The 27,911-nt window shown below is 35.5% G+C and overlaps 1 protein-coding gene and 1 long non-coding RNA gene across 3 annotated transcripts in view; one reads left to right on the forward strand and one right to left on the reverse strand.

The window, feature by feature from the left end:
- The first annotated feature begins 2,880 nt into the window (after window positions 1–2,880).
- LOC127183272 (uncharacterized) lies at window positions 2,881–26,820 on the forward strand. The gene is made up of 3 exons (XR_007830018.1): window positions 2,881–3,026; window positions 24,872–24,950; window positions 25,099–26,820. It is a non-coding gene; the product is annotated as an uncharacterized LOC127183272 (long non-coding RNA).
- fndc1 (fibronectin type III domain containing 1) overlaps window positions 9,678–27,911 on the reverse strand; it is a 48,663-nt gene continuing 30,429 nt past the window's right edge. For both annotated transcript variants that reach the window (XM_051139207.1, XM_051139206.1), the window contains 7 exons: window positions 23,149–23,385; window positions 18,178–18,286; window positions 12,371–12,450; window positions 11,740–11,769; window positions 11,271–11,432; window positions 10,936–11,058; window positions 9,678–10,806 (listed from right to left, as the gene is read on the reverse strand). In XM_051139207.1, coding sequence (XP_050995164.1) covers window positions 10,691–10,806; window positions 10,936–11,058; window positions 11,271–11,432; window positions 11,740–11,769; window positions 12,371–12,450; window positions 18,178–18,286; window positions 23,149–23,385 — 857 coding nt within the window. In that variant the 3' untranslated portion in view covers window positions 9,678–10,690. The remainder of the gene's footprint in view (window positions 10,807–10,935; window positions 11,059–11,270; window positions 11,433–11,739; window positions 11,770–12,370; window positions 12,451–18,177; window positions 18,287–23,148; window positions 23,386–27,911) is intronic.

Here is a 27,911-nt window from a genome sequence, read left to right on the forward strand (position 1 = left end):
TTGCGTGTGTAGGCCTATGTTTTTGTAGATCCCCAGAAGACATAAAATGGTGCTCTCTATGATTTTTTTCTTGGACTGCAACCAAAAATTACATACATCCCTACTATATAGTAGGCAAAAACAATAGTATGCTGAATTCATAATATTTATTATATTTATAAAACAGTACCTGGATGACTTCTGGCAACACAAGACAAAGAAAACATTACAGAATTATATTCATACACATATATAGAAGGTATTTTAACAATCAAAAAGTAATTACTTATATAAAAAAGTACTTACTCATAGAGCATGCAAATTCAGATGCAGCCTATCTGAAGAGTCCAAGAGTAAATTCACATTGCTCATAATTCGTAGGCAGTATTCATAGACAAAAAGTACTATTCAGAAATGATCCCGTGAGGCCATGGGAGAGGATTTGTGAATGACAGTGATGCATTGCAACTTACTGGTAGGTCACATGACAGGAGACCATAGTCAGTATAACACCATATTTCATTTTTCAGGAATGAAAACGAGTCTGTAAAGGACTGAAGTAGGTACTATTGTACTGTTGTATAACAGCAACTGTTCTGTAGGTGAAGCCTCCATAAAACAATTTTGTTTCTTGTTGTGAATACATGGCAGAGTGACACGGAAGAGAAGTAATTGTTGTATAAAGTCATTGTTTTTGTTATCTTACATACAAAAAGTATTTCCATAGCTTCATAACATTACAGTTGAACCACAGATGTCACATAGACTATTTTATCGATGTCCTTACTATTTTTCTGGGCCTTGAACTTGGTAGATGTGTTGCTGTCTATGGTTCGGAATGAGGGTGAGTAATTGACTCTTCACAAGCAGCTTGATTGACAGGCAGTCTGACCAATCATAACGCCGTGTTCACCTTTTGGTCCGACAAATTAGACGAGAGTAGATTAACTTCGGGAGATTTAAGGCGAGACACTGCAGGTGAATAGGGTAAAAAAAGATAAATATTTATCGCCTTAACCAGTTGATTGATTACATTGATAATTGCAAACATTTTTTGTATTACAAGTTTTCTAAAAAGGTTTAAATATGAAAATTAGGTATTATTTAATGAAATATGTGCTAATTTGCATACATTTCTAGGACAAAAAATCTAAACACTGGATGCAGTTTCAAAATTCTTGTTTATCTTATTTTATTTATTTATTAATTTGACATATTAGAGTCAACATTTTTTACAGAGGGAATTTTTGAGTATCTATTTTTTTTTCACTCCATAATTCAGAAAACACTTATCACAGTTTTTGGGTGAATAAAATGTTGTATATAATCACACAAATTATATATTAACAAATCCCTCTGTAAAAACCTTCAGGATATAGACAAGAATAAAAATGTAAAGTTTGATGTGTGTAAAATCTCGTCCGAAAATTTTGACCTCACGTTGTGTCAAACACATTTACACACTGTCTCCAAAACTTTTGTCCTTTATAAAAAAGTTCGGATCAGGTTCAATTTAACTGCGTTTTCGCATCCGTAGCAAGCATTTTGATAGGAAAGGATGATGACAGAAAATAAAAAAACCCAGAAAAATACATATGAAAATTTTGGACCTGGTGCTACTGAAGTGGAGATTTATGGCTCAGTGTAGGAAAAAAAACTAGTTTTGAGAAAACGGCCTTTAAAAATATGTATTGTAATTTAAACCTATTGACACAAATAGATAAAATGGTATAAAAGAAACACTTAACAGTGTCTTTTGGATCTTTTCTTTCCACTAGCTTGGAAAAAACACTTTATGGAAAAAACCCAAAAAGCCCAAACTTAACAGGTGCATGAAAAATCAGTTCTTTTGCCTGCAGTGTTTTCCATTAAACTTGAAAAATTGTGTGTATTGATGTATTTCCAGCATTGTTTGTCGGACATAGCAACAGTAACTAAGGACGGTGGGTTTTTGCAATGTGTCAATTAATGACAGAATGTTCATTTTTAAATGAACTCTCACTTTAAGTCTTTTCCTCACAGCCTTGTTTTCATTCATGTTAAATTGAACATGGCGTCTAACCTCACTGAAGTCTGACAAGAATCACAGAAGTGGTAAGTTTGAATTTCATTCTTACTACACATTCACAGTATACAGAAAGGGCTTTTTAAAGTAATTAATTACCTCACACTATATAAAGGCGCCTGACTGACGCACCTTTTGCAGTGTCTCGCGCGGCAATCAAGTTAAAATAAGTTCAACTTTTAAAACAATTTTCCGCATCACTGCCTGCGTATTGATTTTTTTTAAAGCAAAAACGCATTCTGTGTAAACGGCCCCTTAGAGACTATGCGATTTCGGACGCAGCCTTCGTGTGAACTGGCCTAGTCAGAAATCAGACGGGGGTCTGCGTCTACTATGGTGTTCTTATGACCTTTTCCTCAGTGCAGGTGTTAATCTTTATTCATCCTTCAGCAAGCACACTTGAAAAGCCCTTTCAGAGCATTCATCGTACTTCAGACAAAAACCATTTGTATGGATGTCACCTCCTCAACTTGGGAAAAGAAAAGTGGAATTGTAGTAGGCTATGTGAGTGTAATCAGAGTATATTTGAATCAAAAAAATATATATACTTCTGCACACACAGCAGTCTTGTCACATGGAGTGGTCCGTGGTTACACCCAAACAAAATAACAAATGGTGCTCTGTCAGACGGGTGGAGCGCTGCGTTTTTTTGTCCTCATGAGTCTCGTGTCCAGGAGTCATAATGTGCACATGCTGCATGATTATGTAACACTGTGTATAATATCAGTGTCCTTGTGCTGCTGGAGTAATTACTAAAACCTTCTGACACTGTTTGGGTATTGCACAATGTGGGATCGTACCAATGCACATTATATGAATATTATACATAAGTGAATACTGAAATGTGACACCATTTATGTGATTTCCAGAGTCTCAGGAACACAACGCCTCTCTGCAGCAGGCTTAGTTGGCTGGGAGCAACCGTCTGGATGCAGGAACTCTGGGTCCTTGCTCTCTCTGCTGCATGTTTACATCTCTTCTGGTGAGTTATGACAGGTTTTCCATGTGGAGGCTAGGTGAGTCTGCGTTTTGGCAGGTTTTTTCCGAGCTGGAATGAAAAAAAAAAAACTGGGAAATAGCTGCAATGCATGAGGGAGTAACCACCAAGAACTCCAGAAACATATTACATCATGTTTCAGGTATTCTAGGAGATGAAAAACCTGTGAGTGATTTTCCTTTGATTGTTGGAGATTGTGACACAGGTAGCAAAAAACAAGATAAAATGGAAACACTGTGAATATAATTCATATAAATGATATTATCTGATAATATCTGTTACAAGCTTAGATGAACAGATATATACACATATGTAACCAGATCTTGCGTTAATGCATTCCAGATCTGGCGCATTTTGTCTCTGTTCAATGACTATTAATTTTTCATCACAGTGAGGCCCTTTTTAAGTACATTTCCATTTATGGCTGAAAAAAATATTTCTTTTTTCATTAGTTTCCATTTAGTTTTACTTTTTTTGGTAATTGAACAAAACCAGGGGAAATAAATAAAAATAAATAAATAATGCGAATGCAACCTAAAAAAAACCCTTAAATGTTGCCTTGACATACTTGCCTTGAAATACAGTATAAGCAGAAGTATCAAAATGGCTAAAGCTGAAATAAAGATGAATTAAAGCTATAGAAATATAAAAAAGGACAAATAATAATAAAAATAATAATAAAAGACAAAAGCACATAAAAAATGACTAAAATACAAAAAAATGTGAATTATTAATTGAATTGTAATAATATAAAAAATGAAAGCCAATCAAAAAGTGATTTAATAAATACTTTAATAATAAATTATTAATACTAAAATATCAGAAAGTCATGGGAACTTAAATTTACATTTTTTAAAGTGGAATGTGAATACATAAGGCATTGTACACCATTTTCTTTATGTTCTATATGTCCTTTGTCTTATACAGTTGAAGTCAAAAGTTTACATACACCTTGCAGAATCTGCTAAATTTTTTACCAAAATAAGAGGGATGCATGTTATTTTTTATTTAGTACTAACCTGAAAATATTTCACATGAAAGACATTTACATATAGTCAACGAGAGAAAATAATAGTTGAATGTATAAAAATGACCCTGTTCAAAAGTTTACATACACTTGATTCTTAACACTGTGTTGTTACCAGACTGATCCACAGCTGTTTGTTTTTTGTTTGTTTGTTTGTTTTTTTTAGCAATAGTTGTTTATGAGTCCCTTGTTTGTCCTGAACAGTTAAACTGCCCTCTGTTCTTCAGAAAAGTCCCTCAGGTCCCACAGATTCTTTGGTTTTTCAGCATTTTTGTGTATTTGAACCCTTTCCAACAATGACTGTATGGTTTTGAGATCCATCTTTTCACACTGAGGACAACTGGGGACTTGTATGCAACTATTACAGTACGCTCACTGGTGCTTCACAGAAAATATGATGCATTAAGACCAGGGGGGTGTAAATTTGTCTCATTTTCCCTAAATATCATATTTTTTTCTTTAATACTGCCCTTCAGATGCTACAGAAGATACTTACAAGTCTAAATAAGTTCAATTTACCCTGATCTTCAAATTCAAAAAGTTTTCACTCCCTGGCTCTTAATGCATTGTATTTCATTCTGAAGCATCAGTGAGTGTTTGAACCTTCTGTAAAAGTTGCATATGAGTCCCTCAGTTGAAAAGATGGATCTCAAAATCACACATTCATTGTCAAAGCTTTGTATTATATATTTTAAGGTGTCTCTGTGGGTTTTCTACATGTTACAACCAGTAGCGTGCTTAGGCACAATTGCGTGGGCCCCCCCCAGAATGCGATTTCTACAGATGGCCCCCCAAAACTCTAAACACAGCCCTGGTTACAACACATCTGACTTGTGATGTAATGGACTTTTCTAAGCCTGTGCCAAATTGTCAACAGCGGTTTAATTTACAGTGTTACACACTCTCTTGTGTGTCCTAACCGTGCACAAAACACTTAATGTGCACCAGCACAACCTTTGACTGCTTTTAAACGTTTTTACAGTGGTGGGCCTTTTGCCCTCCACCACATAGAGGCCAGTACCTCTCACAAAGTGCAGCGGTTTTACGCATGACTACATTGGGTGCCAAACATGGCGTTACAGAGATTAATTTTAAATGATCAATCGCACACTGGGACCAGTGGTAGTTTTAAAACGGTAAACTCTGCCAGTTTGGCAGGGAACCCTGGTCTATGCAAATCTATGTTAAAAGTACACAGGGTACATATTAAACTTCCAGGCGCTAGAAAAACACCAGAGCTTGGATATAAATGACTTATCTGTCCTGGTCAAACGTGCATGAGACTTACAGAAAACCAGAATCCTTCTCCTATGTAGCAGTCAATGAGTTCATGATGGGGACACGATCCCAATAATGTAGTAGCCTTATTGATTGTCACTGTAAAGAACTGCTAAAGTCATTCTGTCATGTTCTGGACTGTATGGTGTGGACATAAAACTCAAACTGGCCCTCAGCACGGTCTGCTGTAGTCTGGCACCGGCTGAAGCCGGTAATCTCGCATAGATACTCTAAGACAAAGCACAGAAAGGCAAAAATGATTCACTTGTTCATCAGAACACATGTAGATAATTTCTGGATGTCACTTTACGCCAAATGTTTTAAACAGGGCTTTACCTTAGCATTTTAAAAATGCATTTTCATGCAGAAATAATTTTGACGTTATCATATTTCTTGTGTTACAGTGCATTTCACAGAATCAGTCATTTGTGTGTATCTGAGAAATATTATTCACTCTAACTAATCAATAACCGATGAATGCAGCAGTGGTGGATTATAAGCATTATGGCATTTCTTCAGCAGGTTAATCACTCTCTCACTTTCTTTGCACTCTCTGTCCTGACTTTCTTTCGATGATTTAATCCTTTTAGTATGAGTGGTAACATTTTCCAGCCCAAGTAGCGCATGACCTACTTTGAAAAGAGATGCACAAATAGCATGTGGAAAACAGTTTAGATGGTAATTGTGTCCCTTATTCAAATATAATAAAAATGGGTCTTATCTGATGAAAATCATTTACCAAACAGCATTTTTTTTTCTCCTTTTACATTCAAAAAGAGAAACAGACAAAATCCAGATCAACAAACATATTGTAGATCTTCAGGATTGTTGAAATGAACCACATTACAAGGGAGTCGTAATTGCTTGGGCAACGTCCTTGGTTTTGGCTACAGGCGTTGGGGTTTACTAAAGCATCTGGCCAAAACAAAAGAGGGAACGCTACGTGTGTAGCCATTAATGGGATTGTTTAACAGATGCCGCACATGTGTTCTCCACAAAATTAAAGGATAATCGTTTTTTAATGCTTTAATTCCCAGTATAGCTTCATTCATCAGATACTCACTTAGGTGTTTTTGTTAAATGAAAGCTTTTTCAAAACACTATATGATTAATGTCACATTACTGAGCAAAATTCATTTTTAATAAACAAATGACCTTTTATGACCTGATTTTATGCCACAGTTTAGTCATACAATAAATACACAGACCTGTATACGGCTATTGCCCAGTGAAAACTGTCATCAGTAAAATTATGAACTTTACTCTGCAGCCAGTCAGCAACTTCATTTTTGGCCTTTGAAATGCTTAATTTTACCGGATGGTTTCAGGTCTCTCTGATTCCATTATTGCTTGGAAAACTGTAAATGAAGTGTGTGATGTGTGCCGCTATCTTTTCTGCTTAGTTGAAAGTTATCATTGGAGTAAAGTAAACAACCTTGGATTTTTGATTATGGTTCCCATGTGGCACCGTTGTGTGGCTGTTTCAATGACAAGATCATTGATTTCCCTCATGTTCTCCAAACCCACGACCCATCTTCAGTGTTTGTAAATATATTTACCGCAAGATGTTTCGTTGCACGCCACTCTGCATCAAAGTCAAAAAGCGCTTTTGTAGAAACAGTCTCTCTGTCGGCCGTTTCCTCTTTTAACATCTTTAGCAGATGTGTTTGGCCGGTCTAGATTTGCTCTCTTTCTCTAGCAACCCACATCAAACCCATTATCTGTAAAGATGGTTCCTCTTAGAGAAGATGAAGTGATACATTTAGATTTTCTCATAAATAGCCAGAAGTTTGAGGTTCTTTCTGTGTTTCTCTTTGATTTGTGATTTGAGCTGTACAGATATTTGTTGACCGAACAAGGGCAAGTTAAGGGCAAGCGAGGCAAAAATGGACAGATGATGTCCTAGCTATTGTCTATTCTTGAAAAATAACCATTACAACAACAAAGTCTGGAAAAACACATAAGAGATCCCTAGGTATGCGGATTGTGACCGGATGCCAAATAAAACATCAGTGGGTTTTACTTAATGATAAGGAACTGCTGTACTAACAGATAAGAAACCTGATTTTTCTCTCTTGATTTGAATCAAGCTAATGCCAGAGTGAGACTAATTGTGGCAGGCAAGCCAAATGATGACGCACCTTTCTAACAATGCCAGAATATATGACTGGATGCCAGTTATTGAGCATGCATGCCATAAGTATTGTTTATTTTAATTGATAGGAAAGTATTCAGTCATCTTCTTGTACAAAAGATGGGAGTAACAAATTAAAACGCTACATTTATGGCGTGGCGTGTAGGAGGAAAGAGCTTTCTAGGTATTTGTAATTTCAGAAGTTATAGGCTTTTAAATGTGTCAGAATAAAAGGTTATTGCTAAAACACCTCATCCGAAATAGTTTTAGAATTGGAGGATCAGCTATTACCACCTATTATTATGTGGAAAGCCCACCACAGCGGCATGACCACAGACACATACATTTCAATCAGAAAGAATTCAACCATTCTTGACAATGTGCTGGATACATAAAATGAATTAGGATGGTGACTGCAATATTTCCCTGACTTTTATGTTTGCTTTTTTGTGCTGTGTTAATACACTGTGCACACAATAAAATGTACTCTTGTGTTTTTTTTTTCTAGAAATGTAGCACTGTGGGTCTTCAAAGTTCGCAAAAGTGATTAGTAGAAATGTTGATCAGTGTAAATAATATAAAATTAAATCAAAACTATAATATTTGCACTAAGTGCAAATAGCATTGGATTCTATTTACACTAACACCCTGTTTACACTAGTACACTTTCGTTTTAAAACAGCGATCCTCGTCTACACTGGCGTTTTCACTGTTTCAGGAATGATCTTCGCACATCATGTGCTTAAAAGTGTAAACTGGAAGTTGGTTGCTAGTCACGGGCAGGTACAACAATGAGCATGATGTTATAGTTTACACAGCGAATGTGGGAAACCATGCCATCATTTAGAATAGTCTCTGTTTTGGTCCATTGAGACAGAAACACAACCCCAGAGTTTTCAAACTAAAACAGGGTCTGCAGCATTTTCAAAAGCTTCCATTTTCGAGGGTTGAAGCCGCAGGAGTAGTGTAAATGACAGGTGTAACAATAGCAAAAGTTATACGTTTTAAAACGAAAATGCACTAGTGTAAACTTGGTGAGAAAGTGAGAATAGCCAAGACTTGAAATCGGGACGACGCTACATGTCGGAGCACTGCCCACAAGGCCATCAGTGCCAATGTCGATTATAATTTTTATTCAAATTATTAAAGAGTTAATCCACCCCAAAATAAAAATTTTGTCATTAATCACTTACCCCCATGTCATTCCAAATCCATAAATGTTTTGTTCATCTTTGGAACACAAATTAGGATATTTTTGATGCATTCTGACAGAAACGTAGCAAGGAGACCGGTAAAATAATCCATGTGACATCAGGGGTTCAACCGTAATTTTACGAAGCTACAAGAATACTTTTTGTACGCGAAAAAAAAAAAAAAACGGCTTTATTCAACAATTTGTCTCCTCCGCAATCACCCTAGCGCTATTTTGGATAGTATCCCCTGAACGCAAACAGCGTATGCTGTTCTGTGTCAGCCGCAACACACGGATACATTGCTTTCATTCAAATCACAGTGTAAATAAACGTAGAAAACCTGTCCGCGTGGCACAGCTGACACAAAACAGCATACACATCAGGTCATGTAAGGAAGTTATTTCAAACACTCGATTGATGTTGTGAATTAAAAACAAGTTATAATATTTTTATATTATAATACTTTTGTTGGACAACAGGTTTAGGCTTATCGTTGCATGTCATTAGAATGGAAGATGCTCTGCGTGTGTTGCTTTTTCAAATATAAGCAGGGAAGCTTTTCCTCATTTCAGCACATGAAATCCCGAGCACACATACAGCAAATCCAGAGAGAAATAAAACAATGAAGTTATTTAAATGCAAAACCGAAAAAAAACGCAATTCACAAGCACATATTGAACCGTGAATGTCGTACCAAACGGTGCAATATTATATTGAGAATTGTGACATCTCTAGTAGCTTCGTAAAATTACGGTTGAACCACTGATGTCACATATTTTAGCAAACTCCTTGCTATATTTCTGGACGTTGATCGTGTTAATTACTTTTTTGTTTGGCTATGGGGGGTCAGAGAGCTGTCAGAATGCATCAAAAATATCTTTATTTGTTTTCTGAAGATGAACAAAGCATTTACGGGTTTGGAACGACATGGGGGGTAAGTGATTATTGACAAAATTTTCATTTTGGGGTGAAAAAACCTTTTAAATGGATGCCACCTTTTTGGGACTATAAACCCCTCCATACACCTACCCCTAACCCAACCTGATACTTTATTTTCTTCTTTTTTTTGATTATTTTCTTTATTTTTATTGAAAAGAAATGCCTTTCTGATGTGATAAGCGATGTGAAAAGGTGAAAATGTGAGATGTGAAAAGAACGAGTTTGGCAAAAGGTGGATTTGAACTCGGGTTGGTTGCGCCAAAAAGACACCGCTACGTGCTTTACCATTTAAGCTACCGGAGCTGTTGTTTAGGCATCTTTTGTAATGTTGACTATCCCAGCCACATTGGTGGGCGCATTTGGTGTAAATAGCCTCTGCCAACGAAGCAGGCTATTTGCACTTAGTGTATATAGACACTCCTCAGTTATTTATATTATAGCTTACTATGCATTAATGGGAAATGAAATTTTACATTTTCTCCATAGCACCTTTATTTTATCCATTCCTGAGCAAATAAAAATCTATTTTTTTTTTTTCAATCTGCCCTAATATGGGCAATACTTTCATGCCAACCTTTGTTCAAAAAGAGGGTAATACAAAAATGTAAGAGTACAAAACCTCAGCAAGTTAAACAACAGCAAACATCGCTCATAGAAAATTTGTTACATCATTGCAAATGTCATCTTCCCAGACATTACATAGTCACTTGATGTTGTGCTTTGATATTTAATTAGCAATTAATTTGTGTTTCTTTGAATTTATTGTAAGATAAATATTCCGGGTGGAATGGAATGTGAAATAATTACTATTGCGCAACACATGAAAATAAAATATTGTTAATAAACTCAAATACACATGCTGCAATTTCCTCATATACAGACTGATTTTTAAAAAAGTGCTTGATATCGAATATGTAGAAATATTAGTGTTACTCAAAGAACTATATTCCTTCCATCAGAAGCAGTTGTTATATGATTTAGGTTCGGTTGCCATGTTGAGTGATTGGCTTGTAGATATAGGGACAGAACACGTGGAGTGTTATTGCCTGTGGAAATGTCCTCTTGGAGTTTCTCCCTGTTACCACTTTCCAGGGATTGGAACTCCACATTCATACCAGCCAACGAAAGGATGTGGTGTGCGCCTGCCAATGGGCCCAAAATTCACTGGCTCTTGTCTGTATGACCGATAATATCCTGAAATCCACAAACGGCATCATGTTACAGTGTTGACCGTTCCTCTTGAGCGGCAGTAAGTAAACATGCAATGACATGATGATTTCAGGCTTGAAGACAAACTACAGAGCACGCTCATATATGTCGTACCTTGAGCTGTGGGTAGGTTGAGGGAGAGATTGTGTGGTCCTGTCCTTCCATCTCGATAAGAGTCCACAAACTGGCAGTGGTCCTCTCCATGGCCAAATGTATCAGCAATGCTGTAGAATGGTTCTGAAATGGAAAACAGTTGTTGCTTGAGTATCCCTCAGGACCCAAACCTCAGACAGCGCCTTGTGTTTGGCTGAGGGAAACTGTGGTTTGGATCAGAGCGTTCCAAGGCTTTTAGGCCAGCACTCCAAAAAACAAGGCGCTTCACAATACAGACACTAATAATTAGATTAAAGTTTTAAATGTATTTTGTTGTTTGAAAGAAAGGTCAGCACCTCTCAGGCCATCTCCCATGAAGATTTTATAGCGTAGTGAGTTGCAGAGGACGACGCCAACAAACTTCTTATACCAGGTGCGCTTGACAAACTGACTTCCTTTACAAGAACTGTGGGCGGAGTTATACCTGAATGAGAATGGGATCCAGATGGGCTCTCCACCTAGAAAGAAAATGAATGTCAGTTACAAATATTTTTTGTATTAGGGCATTACTGTTGGAAAACATCATGAAAAAAGTAATGATCCTTCTGAAAAGACCAGCTTAGATCAACTGTTTTTTTCTGGTTAGTGCAAACTCCATTAGCTTGATCCTTTTTTAATGAAGCTGGCTAAACTAGTTTAAAACCTTGTTGGAACACCAGCATACCAGCATTAAAAAATATCACATTGTGCTCTTTTCAGCACATTAATATTTTAAAGGTTATTTCAAACATACTGTGATATAACATGTAATGATGTAACTCTTACCTGGGGGTCTCTCTATGAGCAGGGGGTCATCTAAAAAAAAAAAAAAAACAGAAATGTATTCGGTATTTATGAACATTTTTGAATCCAACAACCCTTATGTGGGTTCAGATAAATGAACTCTAGTAAAGAAGTAATAGATTTAAAATGTTTCAAGTCTGTTAACATATTCACTCGAGACTTACAGATATAAAAATTATAATTAAACTTTATTTGGAGTACTACTACTGTCCAAAGCACATTTCTTAATATTAAGCCTAAAATATGTTTTAATGTCACTATTGATGAGGATTGTATGATCTTTAAATAATATTGGTCTTTAAATACAAAATATTTGAAGTGTACCTTAAGTATACTTGCAATAGTTCCACTTTAGCACAATCAAATATACTTAAGCATACCTTTAGTTGGACTTCAGCACTACTTCCACACAATTAAAGTGCATTGAGTACAAAATTAGTTGTTTCAATTTAGCAGACTTTAACTATACCAGTTTAGTATATTAAAAGTACAATTGCAGGGTATTTTATTAAGTACATAAAATGTAAATGAATTTGTAGTAAGTATACTTAGCGTGAAATAAATGTTTTTTAATGCATTTTAGTATATTTATTGTTCACTAAGGGAAACTCACCTGATTCTGTGACATACGTTAAAGTTTCACTGATTGGCCCCAGTCCAAAGACATTTTTTGCTTGAACTTTGAAGTAATACCTGAGAACAAGAATGGAAACATCTATGTATTAAGTCTGTCATTTTTAAAGGGGTCATGAACTGAGAAATTAATCTTCCTTGATCTATTGACATATAAGAGGTCAATGTACTATTAACACATCTTATAAGCTTCAAAACTCAAAACTTTCTCATTTGTCTAAAAACAGATATATTGAAGCCAGTCTGCCAAAATGACAGGTTGTTCAGTGTGCTACTTTATGACATAAAAGTGTGGCTAAACACTGACCCTGTTTGTTTAGCCCCACCCAAAGATTTGTGCATGTAGTGTAAATAATGAGAGAGGCAAATGCAGGTCAACGCAGAAACCAAACAATAAAAGGTGGCTCTGAAGACAAGAAGATGCTGTGCAGTGCCAAGTTGTGGAAAAACACAATCTTTGCATTGCCTTCCTTCTGATCCCAATTTTAGGAAAAAGTGGATGAATTTTATTTTTAATGAAGTTCCAAACCAAGTCAGTAAGAACCCAGTCCTTTGTTCACTTCATTTTACCGCAGATTCGTATACAAACAAGGCACAATTTGACGCAGGATTTGCAGAAAGATTGAAACTAAAAGACGATGCTATGCTGACTATTGAATCTGACAGTAATGTTGACAGTAATGTTATTGATTTGTCTGTTAGTACAAATCTTTTGATATTTATGCTTTTTTAAACTAAATCACAGCAGCGTTGATTTATGAAGGATGTAGGCTGTCAAACATACACAATTATTAGCCATCATAGCAGTGGCCGTTTACTTTCAAGTATACAATCCACCACGCCTATTCAGAGTGTACTGATGAGGGGGGTCAAAACAGGACAGAAAATATAAATTATGATGTTTTTGATGTAAAAATCTTGATGACATTGTAAGTGAACCTCAGAGAACAGTACAAAATAATAAAAAGAGCAGTTCATGAACCCTTTAAATCATGGTTTTAAATCAAAGCAAATTATGTATGTATACGCATATGTATGTGTGAACACTCACTCCTAATGTTACAATGAGAGCATAAGGATTGAATGACACAGACGTGGTAAAAGTGGAGAGAAAATTAAAAGGAAAAAAAGAAAAAGAAATGAATGAAAAAAGTATAGGAAATAAACAACGTAAAAAAAAAAAATTGGAAAAACTGAAAATGTACTAGTAATTTTCTGCCAGGACATTATCCAGTAATTTTACAGATTACTGTTAACGGTTAACAGTAATATTTCCGTTAAAATTACAATAGGATAGGAAAAAAATAAATAAAAAGAATAAAGAAAAAAAAAACAAAAAAGGTTGGAAAAAGAAAAGAAAAAGGGTAGGAAAAGAAAAAAGAAAAGGACGCAGTTAAATTGTGCGTTAATGAAACATGCATGAGAGAAAGTTACAAGAGTGAGCCTCTGGCAAAAGAGAAGGCTAACAAAATGTAATGACAGGAATAGTTTGCATGTGAGGGGGTGAGCAAGAGAATAACACATCAACATCAGACAAAACCTCTTTGTGACAAATACCAGACCACAACCACTTATTCTGCTCTGACTCTGGCACATCCTTTACCTTAGAGGATAAATTAGACAAATAAAGAGATTAAAACAGAGAAGTGTGATGAAGTTCAAAGGGCAGCATTCACAGCCTTCTGTTCTGCCAGTGAGAGGTTGTTCAGTAAGCTCACGCTTCACTTGCTTTAACTCAGGACCCCTTTAATGACATAAAATCAGCACTGCTGGATCAAATTAGCGGAGCCACGTGGAAACTCTGACCAAAATAAAGAGAAAATGGACAATTACAGTCAGACCGCCAGAGGAAGAGTGGGAAGGAGGCCTGTCATATTTCAACTGGGATCTGTGTGTTACTCTTTGTGTGTCCATGTGCATTTTTTATTGTCCGTTTGACCATATATTACTAAGAATGTGTGTGTGTATGTGCATGTGTGTCTTATTTTTCCTTGTTCTTCTAACCATAATTGTTCGTGGAACTGACGCAAGTTCCAGTCTCAATAGGGCATCCAAGTGGTTTGTCATTGTTACTTTGACAAAGAAGGAGCTGTTATTGTCTGCAGTCTAGACTATTTACCTAGTTCTAAAAGCTATTACAAATCATTCATAAAACTTATCAACACTTCATGGCTGAATTATAAAGTTGTCAGTCACTGAGCTCAGCCGAGAGGCTGAAATAACAGAGGCTTCTAAATGAATCCCAGAGGACAATAAAAACAACTTCATTCTCACATTCCACACTTATGAACCAAACATCTCTAATGAGTGCATATGCATTCATGTGTTTTCTCAAGGTAGTGATGGAGAGAGTGCATCTGCCTGTCTGGGAAAGTGTACAAAACAAACGTCAATCAAACCTGAGGCGTTTCACACAGCTGCATGCATTTATGCATGCGTGAGTAACCTGTGTGCAGGTCCAGACGAGATCTGCGCATGTTTTTTTGCTTTTTCTGCACTGATTTTAAAGCTAAATAAGTGCTACACTTTCTCTCTCTCTCTCTCTCTATATATATACCAGTTCCCATGTACAACTCTGCTCTGCATGTTTGCTGCATAAAAACATCAGTCGATTTTCACACTGATCTGAGTAAAAACAGCAGGTGGGCAGTTCATTCTCTGCCAGCAGGAGGCGCTTTTGAATCAGCAGAAATAGTGGTTTCCGTGGTCATGGCTGTGCTCACAAATGCTACTTTATCAGGCATTATCCACCTTATTTTTCGCTGTAAGAGCGGGCGTAGCCGTTTGTAAATTTTTTTGTGTCTGGCTTGCAGTTTCATCCACTTACAGCTATTTTTAGCTGTACAAAACAGCTTGTTTTGCTGTTTGATATTGCAAATTTGTGTGTCTTACTATTATTTTAATGGGTTATCTTCATTATGAACACACTGGTTTGTAGTGCAAACAGTTTTACCGTATACTGAATGTTGTTAATCTTCTTGTTATTTCCCTATAGCGGCTAGTGAACCAAAAGTTTCGCCCTTCTGCGTTTAAGAATAAGGTGGATAGGGAAGATGAAATCAAAGGTTTTCTGAAGACAGTCGTTTTCTTTAAAAAAACACATTCATATAAAACACACGCGTTTGATTCTGAAATGTGCAGTGCAAGGATGTTTATTCAAGGAAGTCAAAGCCTTTTGGAAAATCTATTTGTGGCGGTCAGTTTTGATATTGTGGTGGGACACCACAAATAAATCAATGTATGGGAAACACTGTGGGCGTTCAAATTCTGTTGGACAGATCAGGCCTGCTGTAATGCACCAATGCTTAGTGAAGAAAGCATTTCGATGGGTCTGGTAGGCAGAAATGACTTCACATTGTGGGAAAGGTAAAGACAGCCCATAAACACCTCCCTTATCAACTGCTGCAAAAATGTGTTGGTAGGAGTTTACAGTGTTGCAGTAAGAGCAGCATTCGAGACAAAATGTTGACACAGTACAAATGAGTCTTGGCCAAAAGCCAGAAGGTTCTGATGAGTTTTCCATGGCATAAAATAGCAGTTTCTCTAGCTCTTGTGAAAAGACTGAAAAACTCTCTGAAAAGCTTTTTTTTTGAGGGTGACCGGTGATAAAATAATTATTAGTGCTATCAGTGTAAAATAAGTAATTACACTTAATTTTTTTTTTTTTTTTAGTTTACATGTAAATTAGCTGTTTAATAAATGATTAAATAGCTTTTAATTTTGTCCAATTTAATGCATGTTTTCTGAAAAAAAGAGCTTTAATGATAATAATAATAATTAAAAAAATAAAATAGAAAGAAAATAGAATAAAATGAACAGAAAATAATGAAAATATGCAAATTACATCTTAAAGGGGACATTGGATGCAAAATTAGCTTTTTTGTTTACATAAGAAATATATATATATATCTGTCTAAAATAATTAATGCCACCTAATTTTTTTTGTAGTTTACATATGAAATTCCTTTCTAATGAAAGATTAAATAATATGTAACTTTATTTGTGCAACGTTATACTCTATATTCATACGAAAACAGCCATTTTTAAGCTTTTTTTGCTGAATAAAAAGTACAACTAATCTTTTAAAATCTTTTGTAACATAAATATATCTTACCTTTTAATTTTGACCAATTTAATGCATGTTTTCTGATAATTAAATTTCACCATACTTAAAATAAATTAAAGACACAAAAAACAATGAAAATATGCAAATTACGTTAAAGGGGACATCAGATGCAAAATTTGCTTTTTTGCTTCAGGTGATTAAATAATTATTAGAACTATCTATAAAATAATTAATAATATATAAAAATAAAATAATTAATGCCACCTATTTTTTTGTTTACATATGAAATTTTAATTAAAAAAGATTAAATAAAATGTGACTTTTTTTGTCCAACTTTATACTCTATATCTGTTCAAAAACAACTTTTTAAAAGCTTTCTTTTTACTGAATAAAAAGTACAAAAAATCTTTTGCTTTTAATTTTGACCAATTTAATGAATATTTTCTGAAAAAAAGAGCTTTAATGATAATTAAATTTCACCATAATAAAAAAATAAATAAATAAATGAACAAAAGACACAGAAAACAATGAAAACATGCATATGCACACAAAAATAAATGTGTCTTAGCAGTGTGTGGACACAACCAGCCTACAATGATAAAAATCCATTAAATCCTTTTTTTGTAACCCCCAAAAAGCTAAACAGTCTCAATTATCAAGCCGTTTTCAGGCCCCGCCCACGACCGTTGACGGACGTTCCCGTATTAGCTTATTTCCACCCTCAGCCAGTTGTATGCTGTCTGCCATTTTCTCTGTCTTCGGGCAGCTGTAGCGACAACAATGTCTGGTAAGCAATACAGGTGTTTTGTAGTTGGATATAAAAGTGAACATAAGAAGTCCTTTATAAGAAGAGAGCCACAGAGGACACAGTAGATTAGTTTTGTTTTTGATGGTAATGCACCACCAAATACACAAAAAAAATGGAAGAGAGGGGCGGGGTGAGCAGTAGCTCATTATCATTTAAAGAGACATGCACCGAAACAGGTCGCTGTGAACAGAGCTGTTTTTGACAAGGTTGACAAAGGAGTTGTTTTACACGACCACTGAGGAATTTTAACTAAAGTTTTTTCCAGTTATTTCATGAAGACGCTAAAGAATCATATCAACTTATGAAAAATGAGCATGATGTCCTTTTTAAACATCTTGTCTGAGTTTGATTTATCAGTTTCAATCTGCGCCAAAGATTCCGATTAGTTAGAAATCACAAAATGCAGACTAAAACCGCTATGATGTCAAACTGAATATACGTGTTAACGAGTTCACTATGACAGCCCTACTAATTATATATTAGTCCCCAGCTCCCATGTCTTAACTTGTCACATATTCAACTACATCTTAGATCAGTTATCTTGTCAGAGATAGTTTAAGACCTAGCAAAAGATGTTTGGGAAAATATACATCACTATATCAAGATGATGTTGCACAACAAGGGGAAGATAAATGAAGCACTCATATAAATTTATGTTCAATAAAGTGAGTGGTAATGATTTTATAGCTTAGTATACCAGCAAACCTCACAGACAGCAGCTTCCCAGCATATTGTTGAGTTCATGGATTAAGTATGATTTAGGAGGGCTCCCAGAAGATAACTATTGAGAACTCCGACCTGTTTTGTATTTGTATTTTGTATTGTGGACTATTAGGAACACACATGCTTAAATGTGCAAGCACAAACATGCAAAACCTTGTATTTATGTGTCCTGTCACATGCTGGATCGCACCTGGAATTGGGCTTGAGATTTTCAACGGGAAGGTGGGTTCCACTTGAGGATCTGGTTGACCACCTGTCTTTTAGGACATCGTCATAGGATGCACTGTGTACCAAGTAGCCTATAAAAGAGAGGGCGAACAATTAAAGCATACTCTACACGTGAGAGATTCAAACACTTTTAAATACATGAGCACATATTGCTCATGTCTGCACAGGAATTCCTTAATATAATCCCAGTTCCTTATTAAGCCATGGAAGGACTAACTCCTGCCAAGGCAGCAGGATGTATATAAAGCACATGCGTGTATTTTCCATCATTTAATATGAAAGGGAGGCAGTGCAGGAGTGATGCTTTATGAAAGAAGGGAGAATGACTGAAAAGGAGTGAAGTGGAGTGGAGAGTGTGTGTATATATATATATATATATTAATGTCAAATGATTAATTGCGATTATTCGCATACAAAATAAAAGTTTAGGTTTGCCTAATATATGTGTGTAACTATTATGTATATATACAGTACTGTGCAAAAGTCTTAGGCCACTAGTGTTTTCATCAGCTAAAAAATGGCTTAAAGTCAGTTAAAGTCGGTCTTTTGCTGTAATATCAGTTTACATTTTTAAACATTCATTTTGCCATTAATTATAATAATCCAGTGAGATTTTTGTATGGAGTACAGGCTGTTGTCAGACTCCTTGTGCAAACAGAGATCTGATCTCTCCATCATTCAATCCAGTCTGTCTTAAGAAACAGAAAAAACGGAGACAGACTAAATCCAGAACTGTGGCAACATCTCCAAGCAGCTTTAAGAGACCTATACCTACAAAGTACAGTAGTGTTAAGTACTGTTAAAATTTTTAGGCAGTTAGGCACATAAAATGAGGATGCTGTCAAAAACAATGTCATAAATAGATTTTCTTTATCAAAGAACTTCTATTAACTAAAATAAATCAGCATTTGATGTGACCATCCTTTGCGTTTAAAGAAGCTTTTGCCCTGTGTGCACTTGTGCATAGTTTTTCAGGTAGCTTTGCAGGTAGGTTACTTGAAACATCTTGGAGATGTTGCTACAGTTCTTCTGGATTTAGTCTGTCTCAGTTTTTCTGTTTCTTCATGTCATTCCAGAGACAGACTGGATGATGGTGAGATCAGATCTCAGTGTGGAGCACTGGCTGTTGTCAGACTCCTTGTGCAAACAAAAATCTCACTAGATTATTACAATTAATGGCAAACAGAATGTTTGGAAATGTAAACCGATATTTTTTACTGACACACTACAGCAAAAGATAGAAATAACTTACTTTAAACCATTTTTTAGGTTGTGAAAATACTAGTGGCCTAAAACTTTTGCACAGTACTGTATATACAAGTTAATGTATATATTTAAGAGAAATGTTATTTATGTACAAAATATTTATATATATATATATATATATAATATAATATAAATTACTTGTAATGTATAATTCTAAAAATTATAATAAATACATACTTGTAAATATATCTCATATATATATATATATATATATATATGAGATATATTTACAAGTATGTATTTATTATAATTATAGGTATATATATAGATATATATACACATAATAATTACACACACAGTACACACACATATATTAAGCAAACTCAAACTTTTATTTTTTATGCGATTAATTGTGATTAATTGTTTGACAGCTCTATTAGAGCTGTCAAACGATTAATTTAATTAAAGGAGATCATTAAGGGAACAAGGTTCTGCAAGCAATTTCAGTTGATGATGACTGTTATTTGCTAACTTTAGTTTAACTTTGGGGTTGGTAAAGATTTTGAAATAATATTACAACTTAAAATACCTGTTTTCCTTATGAATATATTATTTAATAGATTATAAAATGTATTTAATTTCTGTGATGGCAAGGCTGAATTTTCAGCAGCCTTCACATATATACAGTATATATGCGTACACTAATAAATACATATGTTGAATTTGTAACTGTATTAATGGTAAAAATAACTGCTTTGGGTCTAGTAATGAAAAAGCATTGTGAAACCCCTACAGTAATATGAGATTGTCTTGTGCAATTTTATTCAACAGCATGTGGACGTTATTTTTCATGTTGAAAATGTTGCTCCATTCATCTAAGCAACTTTATCGGTTGTCAGTTGGCAGGGAATCCCCTGCATTTAAACCTCCACACACATCATATCATGACACTAACAGTGGCTGTGGGAATTGCCTCCCTGTTTGTGCGAATCAGGATGAAACTGTCAGGGTCAATATGTTAGAAAAGTGATATATATAGCTTTGTGTTTGGAAATGCACATTAAATGGAAACCAGGCAGGATGTAAGACAGTTCAGCATACTACACTTGTATGTGATAATTAAGAGTGCAATCCTCCGTCTTATTTACCAATCATACAAACTAAATTACGAATTTTGAAACAAGTTAAAATACGCCATCATAATTTCAATTAAAGGGATAGTTCACCCAAAAATGAAAATTCTGTCATTAATTATTCACCCTCATGTCGTTCCAAACCCAAAAAACCTTAGTTCATCTTCAAAAGACAAATTAAGATATTTTTGATCAAGTCTAAGAGCTTTCTGATCCAGCAATGTAACTACCACGTTCAGGAATCAGAAAGGTAGTAAGGACATCGATTAAAATGGCCTATGTGACATCAGTAGTTCAACCGTAATTTTTTATTAATTTTTAATACTTCTTGTGTGCTAAGAAAACAAAAATAATGACTTTATTCAACAATTTCTTTTCTTCTGTATCAGTCTCTGCCATGCGTGTGGTGCTGCTGATGCATGAGCCGATTCGCTGCGCCTTTTTTGCAAGCAGACGAATGTAACGTATCAGTCGTGGTACTGTAATGAACTGTCGAAGTCTGATGTGAAATAGGAGAAATTGTTGAATAAAGTCTTTTTTTTTTTTCTTTGTGCACTAAATGTATTTTTGTAGCTTCATAACATTACAGTTGAACCACTGATGTCATACAGTGGGGGAAAAAAAAATTGATCCGCTGCTGATTTTGTACGTTTCTCCACTGACAAAGAAATGATCAGTCTATAATTTTAATGGTAGGTTTATTTTAACAGTGAGAGACAGAATAACAACAAAAACTGCATTTCAAAAAAGTTATAAATTGATTTGCATTTTAATGAGTGAAATAAGTATTTGATCCCCTATCAATCAGCAAGATTTCTGGCTCCCAGGTGTCTTTTATACAGGTACCAAACTAAGATTAGGAGCACTCTCTTAAAGGGAGTGCTCTTAATCTCAGTTTGTTATCTATAAAAGACACCTGTCCACAGAAACAATCAATCAATCAGATTCCAAACTCTCCACCATAGCCAAGACCAAAGAGCTGTCCAAGGATGTCAAGGACAGGATTGTAGACCTACATAAGGCTGGAATGGGCTACAAGACCATCGCCAAGCAGCTTGGTGAGAAGGTAACAACAGTTGGTGCGATTTATTCGCAAATGGAAGAACCCCAAAATAACTGTCAATCTCCCTCTGTCTGTGTTTTTCTGCTAAGGGGACAGGACAACTGCACCGCATCAAAGGGACGATGGACAGGGCCATGTACCGTCAAATCTTGGGTGAGAACCTCCTTCCTTCATTGAAAATGGGTCGTGGATGGATGTTCCAACAAGGGAGTAAGGGAGCTGAAGGTTCGAGTTGCCAAACGTCAGCCTCGAAACCTTAATGACTTGGAGAGAATTTGCAAAGAGGAGTGCGACAAAGTCCCTCCTGAGATGTGTGCAAACCTGGTGGCCAACTACAAGAAATGTCTAACCTCTGTGAAAAAGGGTTTTTCCACCAAGTACTAAGTCATGTTTTGTGAAGGGGTCAAATACTTATTTCACATATTAAAATGGAAATCAATTTATAACTTTTTGAAATGCGTTTTTCTGGATTTTTTTGTTGTTGTTGTTGTTGTTATTCTGTCTCTCACTGCCATTAAAATTATAGACTGATCATTTCTTTGTCAGTGGGCAAACGTACAAAATCAGCCGGGGATCAAATAATTTTTTCCCCCACTGTATGGACTATTTTGACGATGTCCTTACTACCTTTCTGGGCCTTGAATGTGTCAGTTGTGCTGCTGTCTATGGAGGGTCAGAAAGCTCTGGGATTTCATAAAAAATATCTTAATTTGTGTTCCGAAAATGAACGAAGGTTTTACAGGTGAGGAATGACATGAGGGTAAGTAATTAATGACAGAAAATATCTCTCAAAATATCATCTTTTACATTCCACAGAAGAAAAAGATCATGAATAGTTTGAAATGACATGAGGGTAAGTAAACGATGACAAAATGTTCATTGTTTGGCGAACTATCCTTTTAACGTAATGCTATTACCAAACAAAGAAAGCATGCAGTTGATTAGCTAATTGCATAGCTGTCTTTCTCAATTTTTAAATGACAAAATTAATGTTGATACATCTGATGCATCTTTTCCTCTGTCAGTTTTGTGTGCTGTAAATCATTTTCAGTGTTGCTATCAAACAGGCCCATGCATGATTAACTTGCTTTATGAGATATTGCTTTCACGTTGGAGATAGAGAAACAGAACATTGATCCATGAACTGGGTTGGGTGTTTTTCACTCCTGTTTGATGCATTCTAAGAAATCGCTGTGCATTTGGTATGTTGGAAAAAGAAGCTGAAACTCAGTCCATGGAAAATAAAACCACTCATCTTGAGCATAAATCAAGTCACAAGTAACTTTGGGAGTAAAAATCAAGACTTAAGTTTAACAAACTCATTCTTCAACTAAGCCCAGACTCCAAACATTGATTAAATGATATAAGATGCTAAATAAAGCTTGTAAAATTATATTGGATATCTTTGTATATTACATCTATCAAACATTGTGGTGAAACTTAGACTTACAGAAGTCAATCTTTCACAGTTCTGCAACTGCAAAAGCATTTTTAAATAATAAAACAGGAACTGCTACAGACTTTCACTCACCAGACACCATGTCATTTTTTAGTGGGAGAGCCCAGTCCAAAATCACAAAGGAGTGACAGCCCTCCATAGCAACCACTGTGACATTATGGGGTTTGTTTTTGGGTGGCTGCTTTTGATTGATAGATTGTTGGTCCTTCTCCATCAAGTCTGCTAAGACATCCACTTGAAGGTACTCCAGAGCCTCGGTCAGGGAGCAGGGAGCCCCAGGGTCCTTACGGATGTAGTTTACATATGGAGCTGAAAGCAGGGAGGAAAGGGAGAGAGAAAGAAAAGATGTCAATTTAAGAAATATGTAAGGGCAAATACAATTTTGTTACTGTAAAATGTTTACAGTTCTATCACTTTAGCATGGTAATGGATATAATGTTAATGTATTTGGTCTTGAGAGAATAGATTTGCTACACTGCTGAATTGTTGCTGATGTTAGTTTTTGCTGTTGTTGTAGATTATGCCAATATGTATGCCAATAATCTGCAGCGAGTATTTAAGACATACTGCTGCTGCATGAATAGCATATATAATAACCCATAGCAGATGTATACAGGTGGAGCTGGGGAGGTGGAGACTTTCAGAGGAACTCTGAAAGCGTGCTGCAAAATGCTCTAGTGAATGCTAACCAGCCATTTAAATGTAAAGCATCAAGCTCATTGGTTGTGTATGCAACATGAACCAATCAGCTTGTGCCAAGTAGTTTAACGCTGTGAATATCATGAGTTTGCCTTAATGACTGCGTCTGTGTCATCTAGAGTTTCATTAAAGAAATGGCATTTTAAAAGCAAATTAACAGTTTAAATGATAATCCAAACTTAAAAATAACATATATTTTATAATGCCTTACTGTATTTGGTTTGTCCCCCACTTGTATTGAACTGACTGTACACTACCAGTCCAAAGTTTTTGAACAGTAATAATTTTAATGTTTTTTTTTAAGAAGTCTCTTCTGCTCATCAAGACTGCATTTATTTAATCCAAAGTACAGCAAAAACAGTGCAATTTTAAAATATTTTTACTAATTAAAATAACTGCTTTCTATTTGAATATATTTTTACATTTTATTTATTCCTGTGATTTCAAAGCTGAATTTTTACTCCAGGCACATGATCCTTTTGAAATTATTCTAATATTCTGATTTGCTGCGTAAAACACATTTTTTATTATTATTATTATGTTAAAAACAGCTGAGTAGCAAATTCTTTCAGGATTCTTTAATGAATAGAAATTTCAGAACAGCATTAATGTGAAATAGAAATTTTATGTAACATTATAAATGTCTTTATCATCACTTCTGATGAATTTAAAGCATCCTTAAGCATACATCTGTAAAAAGTCACATGATCAAATAGAAATAGTACAGAATCACACATATTTATTTATTTTTTAGCGTCATAACTTTTTTGTTTTAAACTTTTCAAAATAACAATTTTGGTATACATAAGCTGAATTTTCAGCAGCCATTACTCTAGTCTTCGGTGTCGCATGATCCTTAACAATATTTTTTTCATAAATCATTTCTTCTTTTTAATGTTGAAAACAGGAAAAAAAAAATAGTGTTGATTTATGATTCTTTGATGAATAAAAATATCAAAAGAACAATTTATTTGAAATTTCTAACATTATAAATGTATTTACTGTCACTTTTGACCAATTTAGCGCATCCTTGCTCAGGAAAAACTGTGGTGTAGCGACAGATTGGCTAACAATTTGTCTGTTTTATTTGCTACAGCTAGTAATACAAAAAGGACTGCAAAACGTCCATGGACATTCGTGCAAACTGACAACAAAAAACTTGGAAGGACTGTTTGGTAAGCATCACATTTCTGTTGTATTGTTTGCATTAGCTTGTTGTCCTACTTTAAGAATGTATCTAATTTACTACCATTGTTGATATTTAGCTGTAGACTTTTTCCTGTTGGCTCAATGAAATTTTGTTATTTTTGTCATCCCACACAGTGCCAGCTGGATTCACAGCTGCGAACACTTCCAGAACCCCCCCATCTGATCGGGCCACAAGATTCACACCTGGAGCTAATCAAAAGCTCCATGTGATGTTGACCCTGATACAGAACAAAAAACACACTTCTGTGCATGTGCCTCCGCCGAGACCGACTGAGACTCTAACGCACAAGCTGCACTCGATAAGGGTGATAAACCAAAAGCCACAGTACAGCGTGTGAAGAGAAAACAACTGATGAGGAGAAAAACTGAACAATGCAAAAAGAATAAGCATCAACACACAACTTCCAATGCACTTCTTATACACAGAGCAAGCGCTACAGCTACTGCAATCACACCTATAAAGAGAATCGACTCTGCATGCCAAGGTGGGAGCAAACACAACAGAGATGGTTTGAAATATAGTGGATTTGCTGGAGGATCTGGAGAGCAGAGAACACCCGAGCATATTAAAGCCATAAATATTTAAGGAGACGTCTGAGGTTTGAGCCAAAAGGAAGCCGCTCTCAGCTGATATCAGCACATTTAGCTCATGTCGTTTTATTTAGGGCTTCTTTCTTGACATGTTTCTCTGTTTAAATGGCTTGCATATGTGTAAGCATTTGCCTATTGTGCTGCTCAAAATCTGGAGTGTCAGGATTTATCTCTTCGTGCATTGAGGATGAGGTGTTTTACCAAAGAGCTGTGTTTTCTGTGTTCCTGGAGCCGATTTTTATAGGTATGACGCTTGTTTTGGTGGAGCTGGACCTCGTGATGTTGACTTCTTTTAAGTACTTCTCCTCAATCATAGCCGAGCTCCACTTGCCCCATCATTTTAATGCACGACAGCTTCCTTAGCTTAGTTTTACTATGACTTCAAGCACTTTCTCTTGTGCCCATTAGTAGAAATATCAGCATTATGAGGCCAAATGCTGTAGCCACAGCCTGAAACATGCAGTATTTCTATACGGGCACAGCTTGGTTCCTCGGTTCTTTCAAAAATCATACTTTGTATTTGAAAGGCTCAGTGGTGCTTCTGGCTCCAGTGGTCCAAATGGTGCTGTTATCTCCATTTCCTCGCTGGGCATAGCCATTTTCTAATACTGCAATATAAATGTATTACAATCACCAACATAGGGACCACTGAGGGCCTCCCTCATAAAACAATGAAGACTTGGCTCATAATATTTTTCTCATTCTTTTGCTGTTTTCCTATGTTTTTAGCCAGAGCAGTTGATGTCACATTTCTGCCAAGACAAGCACATTAAAGAAGCCATGAAACAGTAGGAGCTCTTGCATTGCTGGCTAATCATCAAAAAACAAAACCTAGGTCACTATGACCCCTGTTTTGACCCCTGTTTTAAGTAACTTAATCAGTGATACCTGAGTCTTACTTTTGTGCACAACAGATATCAAGCAGGGCTATTAATCAAATAGACATTTCAAACAAATTACATATGACTATTTAGGGCTGGGCGATATGGCCAAAAAATTATCACAATATATATTTTTTCATATCAGTATATTCGAAATATATATAAATAATTATCACGATAAATGTCAAACTTTTTCAATTCTTTCAAGTTTAAAGGCAGATTTTTGCTACAATGTGAAAGTTGTAAAAACCTGGCTTTAAAATATTCTTTATGGTAAGAACATGACACTTTTTCATGTCATTTTTTTCTTAACAAAATAAATATCTTAATAGAAGAAAATTGTTTATTAGTTTCGCATGTTTTACTGAGTAATATTGTTTCAAATCAAGAAACAGGTTTGTGTTACCTGATAATATTAATAATAATAATATAACATTTTTTTGTCTCTTAGAAATACACATTTGATAGTAGCTTGAGTTACGATGTAGATGTAGATTTATGTTCATTATCAAAATCAGTAATATCTGTAAAAATTGTAGCAACCTCATTTTTATATGGTAAAATTTAATTAAGTAAGTTTTTTTTTTTTTTTAATTAACCATTGCTCTTCCATAGTATCATCCATTGATCATGATAAAATCAGTTAAAACCACAATTATTGCACCGCAATACCATGGTAAAAATGTAATATGGTTCCTAGGTATTTGTATGAAAAACAGTAGAACAGTAAAATGATTAATCGCATACAAAAAATAAAGTTTGAGTTTGCCTAATATATGTGTGTGTACTGTGTATAATGATTATGTATATATAAATACACACAAATTAACACCCTTTTTACCTTGCCAAAATCAGCTCTGCAAAAATCATCTCATTCTAAGGGGTTGTTCCTTTAAATGCAAATGAGCTCTGTTCACCCCGCCCCTTTCTTCTCTCTGTGGAAAGACGGTCTTGTTTACATTAGCCGCATTTAGCCGCGTTTAGCAGCTAAACTTCCTAACTACCATGTTATAAGGAAAGGCGATTGCAAAGATTCATAAAAAAACGCTTATACACACTTCTGCTGTAAGTGAAGCTGGATCATGAATGATTTGCACGAACATAGACAGATATATGTAGATCGGGAGGCGCATTCTATTCACAAACAAAGGTAATCTACTGCATCTTCAGCGGCTCAGATGTCGGGAGTAAATGATGACCACTATGTTCATTATTACATCCAGCAACACAACACCTTAATCGCTCAATCGGAGATATTCTTGTCTAACTTACATCCCTGCTCCGGCATCAAAACATGGAAAGTTACTGGACTGTGACAGCTGGTCTAAGGTAATACGCTCATGTCAATCAACTATGGTGGGAGCGGCCTGAGAACGGCTCGATTTGAAAAAGGGGATATTATTTTTACAGATTAATTAAAAACCACTGCATGGATTTTTAGCATTATAGGGTAGA

The sequence above is a fragment of the Labeo rohita genome, chromosome 20 (genome assembly GCF_022985175.1).
Source record: "Labeo rohita strain BAU-BD-2019 chromosome 20, IGBB_LRoh.1.0, whole genome shotgun sequence".
In the NCBI taxonomy this organism is placed as follows: Eukaryota; Metazoa; Chordata; class Actinopteri; order Cypriniformes; family Cyprinidae; genus Labeo; species Labeo rohita.